Raw genomic sequence first — 16910 nt, 5'->3', positions numbered from 1 at the left:
GAAGAGCTCAGTGACTTTCAACGTGGCACCATCATAAGATGCCACCTTTCCAACAAGTCAGTTTGTCAAATTTCTGCCCTGCTAGAGCTGCCCCGGTCAACTCTAAGTGCTGTTATTGTGAAGTGGAAACAGAACGAGAATGCTGAGTGCTGAAGCGCGTAGCGGGTAAAAATCGTCTGTCCTCGGTTGCAACACTCACTACCGAGTTCCAAACTGCCTCTGGAAGCAACGTCAGCACAAAAACTGTTAGTCGGGAGCTTCATGAAATGGGTTTCCATGGCCGAGCAGCCGCACACAAGCCTAAGATCACTATGCGCAATGCCAAGCGTCGGCTGGAGTGGTGTAAAGCTCACTGCCATTGGATTTTGGAGCAGTGGAAATGCGTTCTCTGGAGTGATGAATCACGCTTCACCATCTGGCAGTCCAACGGACAAATCTGGGTTTGGCGGATGCCAGGAGAACGCTACCTGCCCGAATGCATAGTGCCAACTGTAAAGTTTGGTGGAGGAGCAATAATGGTCTGAGGCTGTTTTTTCATGGTTCGGGCTAGGCTCCTTAGTTCCAGTGAAGGGAAATCTAGACGATTCTGTGCTTCCAACTTTGTGACGACTGTTTGGGGAAGGCCCTTTCCTGTTTCAGCATGACAATGCCCCCGTGCACAAAGCGAGGTCCATACAGAAATGGTTTGTCGAGATCGGTGTGGAAGAACTTGACTGGCCTGCACAGAGCCCTGACCTCAACCCCATCGAACACCTTTGGGATGAATTGGAACGCTGACTGCAAGCCAGGCCTAATTGCCCTACATCAGTGCCCGACCTCACTAATGCTCTTGTGGCTGAATGGAAGCAAGTCCCCGCAGCAATGTTCCAACATCTAGTGGAAACCCTTCCTAGAAGAGTGGAGGCTGTTATAGCAGCAAAGGGGGGACCAACTCCATATTAACACCCATGATTTTGGAATGAGACGTTCGATGAGCAGGTGTCCACATACTTTTGATTAAGTAGTGTAGATGTAGCTAAATCTTTTGATTCAGCCCCCCCCTTTCCGCAAAAAAACTCCATTCAACGTCAAAGTCCATCATAAATACCTTCCAAACACACTGCTCCTCATGACCGCAAGAGTCCTTGTAATGACTTTCTCTGCACAATTTTTCTGCTAATTTATTTCAGTAGGCTAATATTTACCGATGTATTTTGTTATTTCGTATTGAAATTCAGGAAGTAGATTAATGCGCGCCATGAGTCGGGACCTAGGTCGGAACTGCTTATCAGTATTATGAGTAATGGAAAAGGTAATTGCATCACAAAGCAAAATAAAAAACAAAACAGTCAGCAGGAAAGGATAACGTTACCGTAGCATGACAAATACAACACGAGCAAACAAATAACGTTATATATAATTATATAACTTTTAGAGACTACAGGTTTTAGCAACTTAGCTTGCAACCTACCTCAAATGGTTGGAGCTTTCCCGTCTATGGTGGAAAGATAGGGGGAACAGAAGCCAGTTTCAACCGGTCCCAAAGTGATCACTTTAATCACAAAGTGATCACTGCAAACGGACAACCGCCGTTGATTAATTCCTTCAGGTTTCGTATCGACACCATAATCAGGATGTCGGATGGCCTGCAGCCACGCCTGACACAAAGCTCCATCGCGGACAGGAAGAGAATGGAAATGTGCTGTATATTTGTATCTGACAGGGACATTATTCACCCGGGTACAATGCATTGAATTTTGGCCAGATATTCTACCTACTTACTTCCCTAAAGTGACTGAGCTACTCGAGTACCATTCGCCTACAACTTTACTTCAGAGATTGGAAACCGCTACTAACCACTAGCCTAGCTACTAGCTACTAACCACTAGCCTAGCTACTAACTACTAGCCTAGCTACTAGCTACTAGCCTAGCTACTAGCTACTAGCTACTAACCACTAGCCTAGCTACTAACCACTAGCCTAGCTACTAGCTACTAACCACTAGCCTAGCTACTAGCTACTAGCTACTAACCACTAGCCTAGCTACTAGCTACTAACCACTAGCCTAGCTACTAGCTACTAGCTACTAACCACTAGCCTAGCTACTAGCTACTAACCACTAGCCTAGCTACTAGCTACTAACCACTAGCCTAGCTACTAGCTACTAGCTACTAACCACTAGCCTAGCTACTAGCTACTAACCACTAGCCTAGCTACTAGCTACTAACCACTAGCCTAGCTACTAGCTACTAACCACTAGCCTAGCTACTAGCTACTAACCACTAGCCTAGCTACTAGCTACTAACCACTAGCCTAGCTACTAGCTACTAACCACTAGCCTAGCTACTAGCTACTAACCACTAGCCTAGCTACTAGCTACTAACCACTAGCCTAGCTACTAGCTACTAACCACTAGCCTAGCTACTAGCTACTTATTTTACCTCTCTTTGTTTACTTCCTTTCTTGAAGACCAATAGTAACGTGCTCCTTCGTCCTGCCTCCTGTAATTATCAATCTTAGAACGACGAAGAAGAAATCAACGGATTACAGACGATACGGAAGACCATTGCGCCAGCACAAAGTTTTAAATACTTTTTACACAAACACATTTATTTGTTTTTAATGCAATTGAGGTACTTTTTGTAAATGTAAATCTAAATACTCAAGCAATGTACCTTAGAAACTGTCTGGGGTACTGACAAACTTCCAGGCAAGTGTTGTAAAAGGGCCCATAAGGGTTTTTGGATGAACTTCCCCTTTAAGTGTTATCGTTGGGAGGCATAGAGCACCAACACCTGCCTGTCTTATCTGTCTGTTTGACTGTCAGAGGTGAGAGCCCCGCAAACACCAAGGCCAGAGACAAAAGCCTTGTGACTTCCCATTCCCAAGCATTTGGCTTCCAAGAAGAGTGGAGTGGAGAGATCTGTTTGTGCTGTCTTGAGTTGTCATGAGTTGGCAAGTCTGTTCTGGGTCGGCAAGACGGCACAAACAGATCTGGGACCAGGCTAGAGAGAATCGAGGCAGCTTTATTGAAACCCATTGTGCTGCGTTTCTACAGAAACAGCTGTTGAACAACTTCCACCAACCTGCTGCGAGTAAAACACACAAACAACCTCAGGGCTAGTCTGTTCTCCTGAGGGGGACCGTGGGGGGGACGCTCTCTGGTCACTAGGAGAGGACAGATAAACAGGAACAGGGGGAAAGACAGCTGTCTGGACTCATGGCATGTCTTTAACCATCACTGTGCAATATTCCACAGTAGAGATAGTAATGTTCTGTTATATGACATAGAGCTCGCTAGCTTGTAGTCCTACAAAATGGAAATGAGTTAGCCATGGCTCGTTGGTCAAAGCTTACAGGGAAATGAATAGGGGTTTTGTTGGGTTTTTGGATAAACGCCTAAATAAGGTCTGAGGTTAACACAGGCTCAGGAGATCTTACACGTTTTGTTCTATGAGATCATATCTGTCAGTTAACATGACCTTCATAAATTATGAACCCTTTATGTCTTTTATGTGCTTGTTTTGATGAGATAAATTCTTCAACATTTAGAAAAAGTGACGTTAGCTGATGAAGATTATCTCTTAGAAACAAAACGTATAAGATCTCCTAAGCCTGTGTTTACCACAGATCTTATTTTCGGCATTCCAAAAATCCTAAAAATATATACATATATATTTCCCCGTAGGCTATGACCAACGATCCATGGCGGAGTTAGCCTCGGTTAGTGCCGTCAAAAAGACACCATTACTATTGCTCTCTATTAAGGCATGTTTTAGTAACGTTTTATGATGGTCTTTCTCGAGCAAGAAAAAAGACCATCACCCAACTACAATCACATCCTGATAAAGGCTGTTGACGTTTTCAATCAATAAGACTAGAAGAAATTACCGGCTTTAAAATCTATCACTCTACTATCTTTCTAGACTGTCACACAGTGCTCTAACACAGCGATAACCTATAATGCTGCAGAGTATCTGAACTGATATAAGTCCATAGTAGATTCAAGTCACTAACTGCAGTGTGTCCCCGCACTGCGCCTTTATTTACATGTACATTTTTAGTCATTTAGCAGACGCTCTTATCCAGAGCGACTTACAGTTAGTGAGTGCATACATTTTTCATACTTCATCACTGCAGTACTGGATCTATAGAGGAAATCACTATGGCTGCGTCCCATAGGGCACCCCATAGAGCCCTATGGGCCCTGGTCAACAGTAGTGAACTACATAGGGAATAGACTACCATTTGGGACACAGACTAGTGCTGATCTGACTGCAATTTCATTGATCAATGGGATAATGCTGCTGCCTGCCTGTCTGCCCTGAGCTATTCCTGAACCCAGGATCAATAGAGCCACTGCAGCAGCAGCTATCACATTCACATTGACCTCAGCAAGGCAGGGCAGGGCAGGGCGCGTCCCAAATGGAACCCTTTTTCCTTATATCGGGCACTACTTTTGCCCAGGCCCCGTAGAGCTGTGTTCAGAAGTAGTGCACTTTTATAGGGAATAGGCTGGCAGTTTGGAAGCACCGTCATCATCAGCCACTAGAACCAATCCATTAAAAAAAACGTAATCAATAGATGTGGTGTGACAGATGATCATGAATACAGTAGTTGATGCAGATCTCATCAGATGAGACTCATTGCTGTTGTCTACTGATCGTCTTATCACGTTGAGCTGTTGTCAGATGTTGTCTGTCGTAAGCTTGACAACACTGTTGCTTATGATAAGCCACTGCACTAATCAACCTCTGCTTAACATCGAGTAGGCAAACGGTGTGGAACCCTGCAGAAGAAAACATCACAAATAGAGCCGATGTGACTCCGTAGCCTATGTGCTCATGCCAACTCCATGGCTGTCACTGTCAAGCCAAAACATTACAACGAGTGACAAGGAGTTGGGATGATGGCAACAACAGACTGGCACTCAGGCATGATAGTGTTCCACAACATGGTGCCCTGATGAACGCGGCCACAGCACTGGACTTTCTCTTCAACATGACAGGGAACACGGGACTCCAGATGGGAACTCTGTGGGAGCTGAGTGGGAGGAAACTGATTGGGAGGAAACTGAGTGGGAGGAGACTTGAGTGGGAGGAGACTTGAGTGGGAGGAGACTTGAGTGGGAGGAGACTGAGTGGGAGGAGACTGAGTGGGAGGAGACTGAGTGGGATGAGACTGAGTGGGATGAGACTGAGTGGGAGGAGACTAATACATCCTTATCATTCACCAGAACACGTTTCAACACAGTGTGAAGACTGCTGCTGCTGCTGCCTCTCTCTCTCTCTCTCTCTCTCTGTCTCTCTCTCTCTCTCTCTCTCTGTCTCTCTCTGTCTCTCTCTCTCTCTCTCTCTCTCTCTCTGTCTCTCTCCATCTCTCTCTCTCTCTGTCTCTCTCTCTCTCTGTCTCTCTCTCTCTCTGTCTCTCTCCGTCTCTCTCTCCGTCTCTCTCTCTGTCTCTCTCTCTCTCTCTCTCTCTCTCTCTCTCTCTGTCTCTCTCTGTCTCTCTCTCTCTCTCTCTCTCTCTCTCTCTCTCTCTCTCTCTCTCTCTCTCTCTCTCTCTCTCTCTCTCTCTCTGTCTCTCTGTCTCTCTGTCTCTCTCCATCTCTCTCCATCTCTCTCTCTCTCTCTCAGTCTGGCCCTCGCTCACTCACTCGTTCATGGGTTATTCTTTACTACAGAAAGATTAAGGCATGACAATTGATTTACTGATTGATTGAAACCAGGGCTGCATTCAGTACGTTTTTACATTCTGGAACATTCAATTGAACGTAAATTGTGCTGTACTGAACTAACAGTTGAAAAATGGGGAGGGGTTAGGGAACGCTGTCAGCATAGCCACTGCCCTTTAGATACGTCACCCATTGCTTTAAGCCACACCTCGCCACATCCATCAAACGGCAGCAAACGTACATCAAGGTCTGTTCAATAACGTAAAATAAAATTTTTGGGAAACGTGTAGTTCAGTAAAAACCATTGGATGCAGAGCCCGCCCTTGGAAGCCCCACCTATTGTTCTCTACATACACTACATGACCAAAGGTATGTGGACACCTGCTCATCAAACATCTAATTCCAAAATCATGGGCATTAATATGGAGTTGGTCCCCACTTTGCTGCTATAACAGCTTCCACCCTCTGGGAAGGCTTTCCACTAGATGTTGGAACATTGCTGCGGGGACTTTGCTTCCATTCAGCCACAAGCATTAGTGAGGTCGGCACTGGTTGGGCGATTAGGCCTGGCTCTCAGTCGGCGTTCCAATTCATCCCAAAGGTGTTCGATGGGGTTGAGGTCAGGGCTCTGTGCAGGCCAGTCAAGTTCTTCCACACCAATCTCGGCAAACCATTTCTGTATGGACCTCGCTTTGTGCACGGGGGCATTGTCATGCTGAAACAGTAAAGGGCCTTTCCCAAACTGTTGCCACAAAGTTGGAAGCACAGAATCGTCTAGAATGTCATTTTATGCTGTAGCGTTAAGATTTCCCTTCACTGGAACTAAGGGGCCTAGCCCGAACCATGAAAAATAGCCCCAGACCATTATTCCTCCTCCACCATACAGTTAGCACTATGCATTCGGGCAGGTAGCGTTCTCCTGGCATCCGCCAAACCCAGATGGTGAAGCGTGATTCATCACTCCAGGGAACGCGTTTCCACTGCTCCAGTGTCCAATGGTGGCGAGCTTTACACCACTCCAGCCGACACTTGGCATTGCGCATGGTGATCTTAGGCTTGTGTGCAGCTGCTCGGCCATGGAAACCCATTTCATGAAGCTCCTGACGAACAGTTATTGTGCTGACGTTGCTTCCAGAGGCAGTTTGGAATACGGTAGTGAGTGTTGCAACCGAGGACGGACGATTTTTAAGCGCTACACGCTTCAGCACTCGGCGGTCCCGTTCTGTGAGCTTGTGTGGCCTACCACTTCACAGCTGAACCATTGTTGCTACTAGACTTTTCCACTTCACAATAACAGCACTTACAGTTGACCGGGTCAGCTCTAGCAGGGCAGAAATTTGACGACCTGACTTGTTGGAAAAGTGCCACACAATATCCCATAATGACAAAGTGAAAACAGGTGTTTAGACATTTTTGCAGCAAATGTATTAAAAATAAAAAACAGAAATACCTTATTTACGTATATTTAAGTATTCAGACCCTTTGCTATGAGACTCGAAATTGAGTTCATATGCATCCTGTTTCCATTGATCATCCTTGAGATGTTTCTACAACTTGATTGGAGTCCACCAGTGGTAAGTTCAATTGATTGGACATGATTTGGAAAGGCACACACCTGTCTATATAAGGTCCCACAGTTGACAGTGCACACACCTGTCTATATAAGGTCCGCTTGGCCAAACTGAGCAATCAGGGGAGAAGGGCCTTGGTCAGGGAGGTGACCAAGAACCCGATGGAGCTCCTCTGTGGAAATGGGAGAACTTTCCAGAAGGACAACCATCTCTGCAGCACTCCACCAATCAGGCCTTTATGGTAGAGTGCCCAGGCGAAAGCCACTCCTCAGTAAAAGGCACATGACAGCCCGCTTGGAGTTTGCCAAAAGGCACCTAAAGACTCTCAGACCATGAGAAACAAGGCTCTCTGGTCTGATGAAACCAAGGTTTAACTCTTTGGCCTGAATGCCAAATGTCACGTCTGGAGGAAACCTGGCACCATCCTTACGGTGAAGCATGGTGGTGGCAGCATCATACTGTGGGGATGTTTTTCAATGGCAGGGACTGGAAGGCTAGTCAGGATCGAGGCAAAGATGAACGGAGCAAAGTACAGAGAGATCCTTGATGGAAATCTGCTCCAGAGCACTCAGGACCTCAGACTTAGCACACAGCCAAGTCAACGCAGGAGTGGCTTCGGGACAAGTCTCTGAATGTCCTTGAGTGGCCCAGCCAGAGCCCGGACTTGAACCCGATAAAACATCTCTGGAGAGACCTGAAAATAGCTGTGCAGCAATGCTCACCATCCAACCTGACAGAGCTTGAGAGGATCTGCAGAGAAGAATGGGAGAAACTCCTCAAATACAGGTGTGCCAAGCTTGTAGCTTCATACCCAACAAGACTCGATGATGTAATCGCTGCCAAAGGTGCTTCAACAAAGTACTGAGTAAAGGGTCTGAATATTTATGTACATTTTATTTATTTTAAAATAAATTAGCAAAAATGTCTAAAAACCTGTTTTTGCTTTGTCATTATGGGGTATTGTGTGTAGATTGATGAGGGGGGAACAATTTAATCCATTATAGAATAAGGATGTAACATAACAAAATGTGGAAAAAGTCAAGAGGTCTGAATACTTTCCGAAGGCACTGTATAGTGTAAATCCAAGACACTCCATTTAGTATGATATGTTACATTTCGTATGGTATGTATTAATTTGTGGATGTCCGTCCTCCATTTTGTATACGCCACGAATTAGAATTCGTATGATATGTTACGAATAGCATTTCGTACAAAATGTTACGAATTTCCTAAATGGCGCCTAGCTAGATAAGATGGCGGTAGATAAGATGGGGCTGACGGAGAAGGCTGACATCTTATGAGTTCCAACCCAACTTCCTCCACATGCCAACACCACTCTGGCACTCAACGAACTGTATGGGGCCATAAACAAACAAGAAACCGCTCACCCAGAGGCAGCTTTTCTGATGGGCGGAGACTTTAGCGCGCGGAGACTTAAAACCAGCACGTCTCCTGCGCCACTAGGGGCGCTAAAACTCTAGACCACTTTTATTCTACCTACAGAAACGCAAACAAGGCTTCGTCCTCCCTTCGGGAAATCTGACCATGACTCCATTCTCCTGCTTCTTGTTTACAAACAAAAGCTCAAACAGGAAGTACCAGTGATGCGCTCAATACGGAAGTGGTCGAACGAAGCAGACAAGACTGTTTTGCTAGTACAGACTGGGATACATTCTGGGATTCATCCGATAACATTGAGGACACAACAGTCATGGGCTTCATCAATAAGTGCATAGACGATGTCGTCCTCACAGTGACTATAAGAACGTATCCAAACCAAAAAAACATGGATTACAGGCATTATCCTGGGCTAAAGGCTACAGCTACGGCTGAACGGGTCACGGACATGAACGCATTCAAGAAATCCCGCTATTACCTCCGACGAGACATTAAACTTGCAAAAGGACAATATAGGAGGAAGGTGAAATCCTACTACACCGGCTACGACACTTGTCGTATGTGGCAGGGCTTGCAGACGATAACGGATTACAAAGGGAAACCCAGCCATGAGATGCCCAGCGATGCAGAACTCCCAAACGAGCTAAAATGCCTTTTGTGCACGCTTCGAGGAATATAACACAGTGCCTTGCGCGATAGCCCCTGTTTTGCCGGATTACTGTGTGATCTCGCACTCCGTGGCCGATGTGATCAAAACGTCTAAACGGGTTAACAGACAAAATCCAGACGGAATAACCGGGCGCGTTCTCAAAGCATGTGCAGACCAGCTGGCAAGTGTCTTCACAGACATTTTCAATCTCTCCTTGTCCCAGTCTGTAATCCCAACATGTTTCAAGATGACCACAATTGTCCCTGTTCCCAAGAGCTCCAAGGTAACCTGCCCAAATGACTATTGCATTGTAGCACTCAACATCTGTAATTATGAAGTGTTTTGAAAGGCTGGTCATGACACACATCAACACCATCATCCCAGACACCCTAGACACACTCCAATTCGCATACTGCCCCAACAGATCCACAGATGACGCAATCTCAATTAAACTTCACACTGCCCACTCCCACCTGGACAAGAGGGGAAATAACTATGTGAGATTGCTGTTCATAAACTACAGCTCAGCGTTGAACACCATAGTCTCCTCCATGCTCATCACCAAGCCAGGGGCCCTCGGACTGAACGCCTTCCTCTGCAACCGGAACCTGGATTTCCTGACAGGCCGGCCCCAGGTGTTGAGGGCAGGCAACAACATCTCCGCCACACTGACCCTCAATACGGGGGGCTCACGACTCCAACACCATCATCAAGTTTGCTGACGACACAACGGTGGTAGGCCTGATCACCGACGACGATGAGTCAGCCGACAGGGAAGAGGTCAGAGACTTGGCAGTGTGTTTCCAGGACAACAACCTCTCCCTCAACGTCAGTAAGACCAAGGAGCTGATCGTGGACTACAGGAGAGGGGTGAGCACGCCCCCATCCACATCGACTGGGCAGTTGTGGAGCGGGTCGAGAGCTTCAAGTTCCTTGCGTCCACATTACTAAGGACTTAACATGGTCCACACACCCCACACTGTCGTGAAGAGGGCACGGCAGCGCCTCTTCCCCCTCAGGAGGCTGAAAAGATTTAGCATGGGCCCTCAGATCCTCAAAAAGTTCTACAGCTGCACCATCGAGATCTTCTTGACTGGCTGCATCACCGCTTGGTATGGCAACTGCACCGCCCTTGACCGCAAAGCACTACAGAGGGTGGTGCGGACAGCCCAGTACATCACTGGGAAAGGTTCGTAAGCAAGCATTTCACTGTAAAGTCTACACCAGTTGTATCCGGCGCATTTGATGAATAAAATTTGATTTGATTTGCATGAAAATTATATGTCTCTCGTTGAATGACAACAAACAGTGAATTGAAGAACTGTTTTGGCTGGGAAGCATGTGGACGCCTTTATGGGTTAGCTAACATGCTAAGTAGTTGCAAAGTAGCTCAAAAGTAGTAGCTAAGTAGTTGCAAAGTTGCTAAAATGCTAAAGTTGTCCGTGATGAGATTCGAACACGCAATCTTTGGGTTGCTAGACGTTCGTGTTATGTAAAGTCCCCTGTTTAGGGAACCTGTGTGGTTCTGGTACCGGTTCCGACCAACATTTTTGCTTATAAATCAATCTGTGGACACCGTAGATCGAAATGGCTTGCAATGAGTGGTAGCCCTGAGTATTTATCTTATGCCTGTGTGAAGCAGGATGTGAAATCTGACACCACTTGAAGCTGGGATGTCCCTCCTGTCATTTCATTCGCTCTTCCAACTGTCCATCAACTCCTGGCTGAAACCTACATCACAGCCACTAAGAATGCATATGCGTGGAGTCCTTACATCGTAACACAGCAGTAGAGAGTGGTTTTGTTGCTGTAGCACATTCAGAGATCAATTTATAGCCAGTAATCTGCAATAATTAATAGATTTGGAGAAAAAAAACACTGGGGCCTCACCGAGTGGCGCAGCGGTCTAAGGCACTGCATCACTGGCTGTGTCACAGCCGGCCGTGACCGGGAGACCCATGGGGCAGCGCACAATTGGCCCAGTGTCGTCCGGGTTAGGGGAGGGTTTGGCCGGCCGGGATTTCCTTGTCCCATCGTGCTCTAGCGACTCCTTGTGGCGGGCCAGGCGCCTGCAAGCTGACCTCGGTCGTCAGTTGGACAGTGTTTCCTACGACACATTGGTGCGGCTGGATTCCGGGTTAAGCGAGCAGTGTGTCAAGAAGCAGTGCGGCTTGGCAGGGTCGTGTTTCGGATGACGCATGGCTCTCGACCTTCGCCTCTCCCGAGTCCGTAGGGGAGTTGCAGCGATGAGACAAGATCGTAACTACCAATTGGGGAGGAAAAAGGGGCAAAAAAAAATGTGTTTTCTCTTTGTCATAGACGGACAAGATTAATATGAGATAAAAGGCGAGTTCCTAACGAGTTCTAGAGCTCTGTGAGACGTTCACAATGATGGGTGTGGACATTTTGATCAAGAGAGACCTTTAGAAAATATGCACATTTTCTCTAACACTAAATATAGAAATATGTATTTTACAGTTATAAGGAAGGTGAAATCTTACAGTTAGTCGTTTTATAAATTGATAATGCTATATTTAGAAAAAACGATAAGTAATTTCAAGCCTTATTCATACAGTTTTGTTGAATAGGAAATACATAATATAAAATATTTCATATTTGTATCATATTTGTACTGTGTACTTAAGCTTGTGTCCTCAAAGTAACTACACTTTAGCAATTTATAACTATTTTGACCAGAAAGGTGAGATTTTAACCTTTCTTGGTGTATGCAGCATTACTATTTATTGTTTATGGCCCTCTCATGATAAATAATTACTTTCGGGGATTATGCAGATTTCAGTTTAGATTACATTTAGTTACATTTAAGAGGTTTTAAGTAACCTTATATCCTATGTAAATCAAATCAAACTTTATTTGTCACATGCGCCGAATACAACAGGTGTAGACCTTACCGTGAAATGCTTACTTACAGCCCTTAACCAACAATGCAGTTTAAGAAAGAGTTAAGGAAATATTTACCAAATAAACTAAAGTAAAAAATTATTTAAAAAAAGTAACATAATCAAATAACAATAACGAGGCTATATACAGGAGTGGAAACTAGATACGGGACCGGTTCGGCAGGGCCGATGTAGATCTTACGCATCGCGAATTGTTGTGTGTTTTTCTCAATAAGAATTCTGGGCGCTCCGTTGGGAACGGATGTGTCGGCATATCAGTGGCCGCTGACCCTGCTCTATGCATTCATCCGGTGGACGTGATCCCAGGCGCACAGGAGGCTTTGGCACCAATGACCGCAGATATGGGATCTGTGGGTTTGGCCCCTGAAAGGTTGAATTTGACAGCTAGGGGCTGTTGCCAGAGAATTCAATGTTAATTTCTCTAGCATAAGCTGCCTTCAACGTCGTTTTAGAGAACTTGGCAGTATGTCCTACCGGCCTCACAACCGCAGAACACGTTTAACCACGACAGCCGAGGACCTCCACATCCGGCTTCTTCACCTGCGGGATCGTCTGAGACCAGCCACCTGGACAGCTGATGAAACTGTGGGTTTGCGCAACCAAATAATTTCTGCACAAACTGTCAGAAACCATCTCAGGGAAGCTCGTCTGCACGCTCATCGTCCTAACCAGGGTCTTGACCTGACTGCAGGTCGGCGTCGTAATCGACTTCAGTGGGCAAATGCTCACCTTCGATGACCACTGGCACGCTGGAGAAGTGTGCTTTTCACGGAAGAATCCCGATTTCAAATGTACCGGGCAGATGACAGACAGCGTGTATGGCGTCGTGTGGGCAAGTGGTTTGCTGATGTCAACGTTGTGAACAGAGTGCCCCATGGTAGTGGTGGGGTTATGGTATGGGCAGGCATAAGCAACGGACAACGAACACAATTGCATTTTATCAATGGCAATTTGAATGCACAGATACCGTGACGAGATCCTGAGGCCCATTGTCGTGCCATTCATCCGCCGCCTTCACCTCATGTGTCAGCATGATAATGCACGGCCCCATGTCGCAAGGATCTGTACTCAATTCCTGGAAGCTGAAAATGTCCCAGTTCTTCCATGGCCTGCATACTCACCAAACATGTCACCCATTGAGCATGTTTGGGATGGATCGACGTGTACGACAGCGTGTTCCAGTTCCCGCCAATATCCACCAACTTCGCACAGCCATTGAAGAGGAGTGGGACAACATTCCACAGGCCACAATCAACAGCCTGATCAACTCCATGTGAAGGAGATGTGTCACGCTGCATGAGGCAAATGGTGGTCACACCCCTACCTTTTTTAAGGTATCTGTGACCAACAGATGCATATCTGTATTCCCAGTCATGTGAAATCCATAGATTAGGGCCTAATTTATTTATTACAGTTGACTGATTTCCTTATATGAACTGTACCATCTTTGAAATTGTTGCATGTTGCATTTATATTTTTGTTCAGTGTAGTTTGGATGTAGTGAACTACTTATTCAAAGTAACGTTAGTTCAGTAAACTATATGTTTCTTAAGGGTAGCTTTAATATAGCTTAACTTTTCCAGAGAGAAGTATTTGGTAGCTTGGTAAACTATATTTTCAGAGTAGCTTCCCCAACTCTGCATTTTGCTGAAGCGACTTGTTATGTCTGTACATCTCTAGGAACGCTACTCACTCAACAGCCCACCCACCTTTTAACAGAACCCCTTTGTACACAGTTTTCTGTATACCAGGTATGAAATGATCCGTTGATGACAAAGTACATAATATATCATCATCATAGGGTAAAGTCATCAATAGTCTTGTTTGATACAGCTGCTGTGGGAAGAGACTTAAGTTATCATATGTAATACACATGCTCCCCCTTCTTCCTCCCCCTCCCCCTCCCCCTCTCCCTCCTTCTCCCCCTCTTCTGCTCCCTCTCTCCCACCTCTGCCTCTCCCCTCTCACCTCCCCCTCTCCCTGCCCCTCCCTCCCCCTCTCCTTCTCCTTCTCCCTCCCCTCCCTCCCCCCTCACCTTCTCCCTCCCCCTCTCCTTCTCCCTCTCCTTCTCCCTCTCCTCCCTCTCCCCCTCTCCTTCTCCCTCCCCCTCTCCTTCTCCCTCCCTCTCCCCCTCTCCCTCTCCTTCTCCCTCCCTCTCCTTCTCCCTCTCCTTCTCCTTCTCCCTCCCCTCCCTCTTCCTCTCCCCCTCTCCTTCTCCCTCCCCTCCCTCTCCCTCTCCCTCTCCCCCTCTCCTTCTCCCTCCCCTCCCTCTCCCCCTCTCCTTCTCCTTCTCCTTCTCCCTCTCCCCTCTCCCCCTCTCCCTCTCCCTCTCCCCCTCTCCTTCTCCCTCCCCTCTCCCTCTCCCCCTCTCCCTCTCCCTCTCCTTCTCCCTCCCCTCCCCTGCCTCTCCCCCTCTCCTTCTCCCTCCCCTCCCCTGCCTCTCCCCCTCTCCTTCTCCCTCCCTCCCTCTCCCCCTCTCCTTCTCCTTCTCCCTCTCCCCCTCTCCTTCTCCCTCTCCCCCTCTCCTTCTCCCTCCAGGTATCACAGAGACTATAGCCCAGCTAGGCTCTGGCTGGCTAGCGGATAAGAACCTGTTCCATAAGTACCACTACCACAAGGCCTACCTGATCCTGTGTGGAGTGGTCAACCTGTTCGCCCCGCTGGCTAACACCTACATCCTGCTCATGGTCTACGCTGTGTTCTTTGCCATCTTCTGCGGCGGTTACATGGCACTGCTACTGCCTGTCCTGGTAAGAATCACACACCACAAAAGGCACAAGCCTGAACATATACTAGTGTTTGTTCTAATAAGCCATGTTCCATGGGGCTACATGGCACTGTGACTGCCCGTCCGGGGTTGGGATCGAGTTGAAGAATTGAAGTCAGTCAATTCAGGAAGTTAACTGAAATTCCAATTCAATAAATGAAAAAAAGGGCATCTGTTTTCTATTTCTCACTGAGTCATTCGATGATATATTTTAAGAAAATAAAACTTGCACACTGCGTGTGAGTTTACGCATCAGCGGCCGAGAGACAATACAAGGACATTATCTAGTGATGCTGGCAAGGCATGCAAATTCTTATTTTCTTTCAAGGTAACCTAGATACCGCTTACCAATCAATGAAGATAAATAAAATAACCATACAGGGGAGATAAGAGAGCGCTTTCTTGAGAGAAATTGCTAGTAACATTTGTTCCATGGCAATAAAGTGTTCTGATTCTGATTAGAATGCAGCACTAGTGATATCTATTGAGAGAGATAAGCCTTTTTAAAATAGCCTGACCAACCATTCGAAACAGGATCTTTTGAAGGATCTGATCGCTGTTTGCTGATCTGTGCCATTTCACACAATCCAGCCATTGAGCGGTGTTTGTGTGTGTGTGTGTGTGTGTGTGTGTGTGTGTTTGTGTGTGTTTGTGTGTGTTTGTGGCCTTGGACATGCGGTGTGATATGAGAGGGAGAATGTGTGTGAACTGATATCAGTCTAGGACAGCTGTAGATGGGGTCTGTTACCTCTCCTCCCTCCCAGTCAAAAACACTTAGACAAAGCAAAAAAACTATTGTGCGTTTTTACTCTGAGTAAACTTTGCAATACAGGCGAAGTGACAATTGAAATGAGCTGGCATCGAATTCCATAGTTGGATAAGTTTAGTATAAAACAAGTCAGCCAACAGTCATCGTGCTCTGTCTCAACTACTTCCTTCAAACCAGTTCAGAATAGTAATGAGAGAAGTCATGACACTTTGGTGCCTCTGGTCTTTAATGCCTCTAGTCTTTAATGCCTCTGGTCTTTAATGCCTCTAGTCTTTAATGCCTCTGGTCTTTAATGCCTCTGGTCTTTAATACCTCTGGTCTTTAATGCCTCTAGTCTTTAATGCCTCTGGTCTTTAATGCCTCTGGTCTTTAATACCTCTGGTCTTTAATGCCTCTAGTCTTTAATGCCTCTGGTCTTTAATGGTAGCGTGGTCCTCTGTAGCTCAACTGGTAGAGCACGGCGCTTGTAACGCCAAGGTAGTGGGTTCGATCCCCGGGACCACCCATACACAAAAAAAATGTATGCACGCATGACTGTAAGTCGCTTTGGATAAAAGCGTCTGCTAAATGGCATATTATTATTATTATTATATTATTAATGCCTCTGGTCTTTAATGCCTCTGGTCTTTAATGCCTCTGGTCTTTAATGCCTCTGGTCTTTAATGCCTCTGGTCTTTAATGCCTCTAGTCTTTAATGCCTCTAGTCTTTAATGCCTCTGGTCTTTAATACCTCTGGTCTTTAATACCTCTGGTCTTCTAGTCTTTAATGCCTCTAGTCTTTAATGCCTGGTCTTTAATGCCTGGTCTTTAATGCCTCTGGTCTTTAATGCCTCTAGTCTTTAATGCCTCTGGTCTTTAATACCTCTGGTCTTCTAGTCTTTAATGCCTCTAGTCTTTAATGCCTCTCTGGTCTTTAATACCTCTGGTCTTCTAGTCTTTAATGCCTCTAGTCTTTAATGCCTCTAGTCTTTAATGCCTCTCTGGTCTTTAATGCCTCTGGTCTTTAATACCTCTGGTCTTCTAGTCTTTAATGTCTCTAGTCTTTAATGCCTCTGGTCTTTAATGCCTCTAGTCTTTAATGCCTCTAGTCTTTAATGCCTCTAGTCTTTAATGCCTCTGGTCTTTAATGCCTCTAGTCTTTAATGCCTCTAGTCTTTAATGCCTCTAGTCTTTAATGTCTCT

The 16910-nt window shown here is 46.1% G+C and overlaps 1 protein-coding gene across 1 annotated transcript in view; it reads left to right on the top strand.

Annotated features, from left to right (window-relative positions):
• The window catches only part of slc16a4 (solute carrier family 16 member 4), a 91561-nt gene that overhangs the window by 65553 nt on the left and 9098 nt on the right, over positions 1-16910 (top strand). Inside the window, exon 8 of the mRNA XM_045206899.1 lies at positions 14731-14942. Coding sequence (XP_045062834.1) covers positions 14731-14942 — 212 coding nt within the window. The remainder of the gene's footprint in view (positions 1-14730; positions 14943-16910) is intronic.

The sequence above is a fragment of the Coregonus clupeaformis genome, chromosome 24 (assembly GCF_020615455.1).
Source record: "Coregonus clupeaformis isolate EN_2021a chromosome 24, ASM2061545v1, whole genome shotgun sequence".
Classification (NCBI taxonomy): domain Eukaryota; kingdom Metazoa; phylum Chordata; class Actinopteri; order Salmoniformes; family Salmonidae; genus Coregonus; species Coregonus clupeaformis.
Note: the sequence above shows the minus strand (reverse complement) of the source record. Positions and strands in the feature narration are given on the sequence as shown.